This window comes from Bicyclus anynana, chromosome 23 (genome assembly GCF_947172395.1).
Source record: "Bicyclus anynana chromosome 23, ilBicAnyn1.1, whole genome shotgun sequence".
NCBI classification, from domain to species: domain Eukaryota; kingdom Metazoa; phylum Arthropoda; class Insecta; order Lepidoptera; family Nymphalidae; genus Bicyclus; species Bicyclus anynana.
The window spans coordinates 9,428,549-9,433,454 of NC_069105.1; the positions used below are offsets into that span (position 1 = coordinate 9,428,549).

Here is a 4,906-nt window from a genome sequence, read left to right on the forward strand (position 1 = left end):
TCAGGTTTCCTTTAGAAGAGACAAAGTCTAGGAGACCACGCCGATACAAAATCGAGGAGGCCCAATGACAATTACATAATTAGTATACTTAAACCAATTTCTGTTAATTCTTTTTTTTACTATTATCATGGTCGTAAAAAAATAATTCTATCCCACTGCACGTAATTAGCCATTGTAGCACTCGTGTATATTGTGGAACTAGCGGACGCCCGCGACTTCGTCCGCGTGGAATTCAGTTTTTCACGAATACCGCGGAAACTTTTTTTGGCACGGCTTCGGCCGTGGCTAGTTACCACCCTACCGACAAAGACGTACCGCCAAGCGATATAGCGTTCCGGTACGGTGTCGTGTAGAAACCGAAAGGAGTGTGGATTTTCATTCTCCTCCTAACAAGTCAGCCCGCTGCCATCGTAGATTGCATCATCACTTACCATCAGGTGAGATTGTAGTGAAGGGCTAACACTTGTAAAGAATAAAGAAAAAAAAAATTCGGGAAAAGTAGCCTATGTGTTAATCCAGAGTAAAATCTATTTCCGCTCCTAATTTCAGCCAAATCGCTTCAATAGCCGCAGCGTAAAGAAACAAACATACAAACTTACACACAAACTTTCGCCTTTATAATATAAGTGTGATTTCAATAGACTTTGTAATTCAGCTATATTATTTAAATAATATTTAAATAGTCGCAGTGCCAAAAAAATTACCGTATCATTTCACCTCGGCTAGTTGCCTCGACTGGTGACAGAAGGGCTGGCTCATTTTTTGCGCAAAGGATCAGCCTGGCTGTCCAGCGCGGAAATGCAGCCAGTATTCTTGCCACCATTCCACGTGGGCATGATTTGTATAGTTATTAGGATAAGTTAGCTTAAGTTCCTTATTGTATTCTTTCTCAATTTAAATAACAAATCAATATACCGGTTACTCCTCTCACCTATGTCCCCATAGTGAATCCTCGGTCTATATTACCTCTGATTGACTCTAATTGGAGGAAGGACGAGATAGGCTTGCCTCCTTTACAACAAGAAGAGAAGCAAGCGGTCCGTTTGATTGTAATTCGACGTAAAAAGATGAAGAAACATCAGAGGACGTAGCTGTGGAAGAGGATGAGGTTTCGCTGGGCTCGGGTGAAGAACAACCGTCGCTTAAAAAAGGAGAAGATCTTCCAGCATGAACTGCTGTCTATGGTGAAGCAAGCGAACGAGTTCTCGGCAGAACAGTACGTGTCTGCTAAGCTGCAAAAAGCCAACCACACTCCGCTGCCCACGCGCTGGCGATACAAGCGGCTGCCGGAGTTCATCATCAGACAACTGCTGGGCATCAACAAGAAAATCAACTATAAACATACTGATGTTTATAAAGCGCGAATTTGTATAGTTAAATTTGTATATTTAATATATAGTTACCACATAATCGCAGCATTGTTTCCTATAATTCTTACCCATGCTACGGAATCCGGCAAGTCCACAGCAAAGAACTAATCGATAGGCTTATCGCAACTTCGCTTTAGCATCCGAAAAGTTCTTTCATTTAGCCTTTAATGCAGTGGCTGGCTCTCGAAGAGATTAAGCTCCAAATACTCTCCGGCAACACAGATGAGCTTATTTATTTCAACGTGAATATTTATTTGCTTGATTTATTTAATAGTATTGTAGGTACCGTGAGCCGTGATAGCCCAGTGGATATGACCTCTGCCACCGATTCCGGAGGGTGTGGGCTCGAATCCGGTCCAGGGCATGCACCTCCAACTTTTTAGTTGTGTGCATTTTAAAAAATTAAATATCACGTGTCTCAATCGGTGAAGGAAAACATCGTGAGGAAACCTGCATACCAGAGAATCATCTTAATTCTCTGCATGTGTGAAGTCTGCCAATCCGCATTGGGCCAGCGTGGTGGATTATTGGACTAACCCCCTCATTCTGAGAGGAGACTCGAGCTCAGCAGTGAGCCGAATATGGGTTGATGACGACGATAGTAGGTGTCCTTACTACAATTATATGATACGTTTCGGCAAGCTATCGTAATTATTAATCTATTTTCGGCTCACTGCTGAGTACGAGTCTCCTCTCAGAAAGGGAGGGAGGTTAGGCCAATACGTATACTTGATCCTACTAATATTTTAAACGCGAAAGTTTGTATGGATGTTTGTTACACTTTAACGCCGCTACTACTGACGCGATTTGGCTGAAATTTGGAATGGAAATAGATTTTACTCTGAATTAACACATAGGCTACTTTCATCCTGGAAAAATCCATGGTTCCCGCGGGATTTGTGAAAAACTGAATTCCACGCGGACGAAGTTGCGGGCGTCCGCTAGTAAGATATCCTCCAGTGGGCACTGGATGACAATCATGTGTTTTTCTCCAGGATGCCATCATCAGATCCTGACATGAAAAAAAATGGGACCACCCTGGAATCAACAAACCCTTCAAAACAAAAAAAAGAATTTTAAAAATCGGTCCTGAAATGACGGAAATATCGCTGGACATACATAAAAAAAACGTTAACGTAGAACCTTTTTCGAAGTCGGTTAAAAATAATCTCATTTAGAATATGTCAACTAGCTAGGCTATATTATCACAAAGAAGAGTAATTTTGCCTGTTCCAGACTTGCCATGCTAATTAATAGGTCTAGCAAATTCCACGAACTGCAAATCCTATGTAGATCTAACTTTTAAAGCCCATACACACCATCCAACTTCCTGTTACCAACAAAATAGTAATGAGTTCGAAGTTTGTTTTATTAGTTGGCTCGCCCCTATCGGTGGCTAACTAGCCATCCCCCAATAGAAAGTATTTGTTTACTTTCTTTTGTGTGGAACTTTGTGTTGCTTTAGGGCGACCTCTGACATAGGGGTGGGTTTTAACTAACTTCTCTTAGCTTGTGTATATTTTCAACTCTCTAAATACAAAAGTTATCGATTCAACGTGAATGTTTTTAAATCAACAGAGTTTTAAATTTCAAGTAATTCTAGTTTGTGTTTATTTGGCATGCGCTGGATGGATGGTATCAATTGGAATTAATGAAAAACTTTAATGTTAATATTCTTTTTTGCTTTTTAGATGTTTTATTTTTATTTCATTTACCTATGTATGATATCATTTTAGGTAAGTACGACTAACTCTATATAGATTTTAGTTTCTTTTAGATTTATTAAAAAAAAAGGAGGATGTTCTTAATTAGACGCGTTTTTTTAATGCTTGTTACCTCATAACTTCGTCATTTCTTAACCAATTTTCGATATTAAAGTCGGTTGAATTTTTTTGTTAAAATATTTTATAAAATACGTTACTACTAACCTTGTCAAATTACGGTTTTCTAAACCTCAGGGCCTATTCATTCCGACAAACAGGCACCCAGACAGACGACAATGCAAATCCGTGTCTCGCTCTTCCATATTAACAAAAAACTTAACTTAACATGCAACATGCGATAAGCGCGGGTTTATAGCGTGTGTGTGAGTGTGTGTGTGTGAATTTGTATCCGATGTTGTACTTAATATGTGAATGTAAAATTATTTACGAATTTTTAGGAGATCTTCGCTTTGATCATAGTTCGTCGTCATCAACCCATATTCGGCTCACTGCAGTGCTCGAGTCTCCTCTCAGACTAAGAGGGGCAAGGCCATAAGTCCACCACGCTGGCCCAATGCGGATTGGCAGACCTCACACACGCAGAGAATTAAGATAATTCTCTGGTATGCAGGTTTCCTCACGATGTTTTCCTTCACCGATTGAGACACGTGATATTTAATTTCTTAAAATGCACACAACTGAAAAGTTGGAGGTGCATGCCCCGGACCGAATTCGAACCCACACTCTCCGGAATCGGTGGCAGAGGTCATATCACGGCTCTTATAAACTACACATTGATAGAGAAAAATTTTCTTACAAACAATTTTTCCACTTCAAATAGAGCAGAGTAAAGGGTGTTACGAATTTGTCCTGTAAAAGCTTGTCACTCGAGCGCTATTTGTCATATGCTAAGTGATTTCCATCGTATATGCTTCGCTTCGTATTGTTGAATCACCGCCACATATCCACTTAAAATTTATACACACGATGTGATGTGTGTAGTATGTTTCTTGCATTCCCCTGTATGTGTATTAAGCCCTCATTCGCACGAGAGTTTTTTTAACGGACGTTAAAAACATTGAAATACAGCAAATACATTCCCAAATATATGTTCACACAACCTTTGTGTGAACTTGACTACAATCTCACCGCATGGTAAGTGATGATGCAATCTAAGATGGAAGCGGGCTAACTTTTTAGGAGTAGGATAAAATCCACACTCCTTTCGGTTTCTACACGACATCGTACCGGAACGTTAAATCGCTTGGCGGTACGTCTTTGCCGTTAGGGTGGTAACTAGCCACGGCCGAAGCCCCCGGCAAGGAAACCTCAATCGGCCCAGCCGGGGATCGAACCCGGGACCTCCGTCTTGTAAATGCACCGCGCATACCACTGCGCCACGGAGGCCGTCAAAACGGCGAGATCACTCAAAGGCATACTTGTCATAGAATATAAAAAAAATACTTGTAACCAAGTCGTGAAGGAGAGGGCCCAAAATTGTATGGAGCCCAGGATCAGTCATTGTATCCTGGCGGAAATAAAAGAAGATATTGTTTTAACTATTTTTGATTATACAGATCTACGAATTTAATTTAATTCTTTCGAAATAATATTCATTATCTCCCAAGTTGTCAATTGTCATGTCATAGTTGCTCTATGGGCGCCATCTTGATATAACTCAAAAACTTGAGTTTTTATTTTATTTATTTCTTTTTATTTAGTTTAATAACATTTATTATAAAATCCTTGTATTTTTTAAATTTTAATGATACAGGGTAAAAAAGTGGACCTAAATTGGACCATCTCCTTTGAGAAATAGTCATGATGGTTGTA

General features: G+C 39.9%; 1 protein-coding gene across 1 annotated transcript; it reads left to right on the forward strand.

Annotated features, from left to right (window-relative positions):
• Nucleotides 1-911: 911 nt before the first annotated feature.
• LOC128199370 (uncharacterized) lies at nucleotides 912-1,478 on the forward strand (the record flags this gene model as incomplete). Its single annotated transcript, XM_052888570.1, is given in 1 exon segment — nucleotides 912-1,478. A coding segment is annotated over 1 exon segment (567 nt), but the record flags the coding sequence as incomplete, so codon positions are not given.
• Between the last annotated feature and the right edge of the window lie 3,428 nt (nucleotides 1,479-4,906).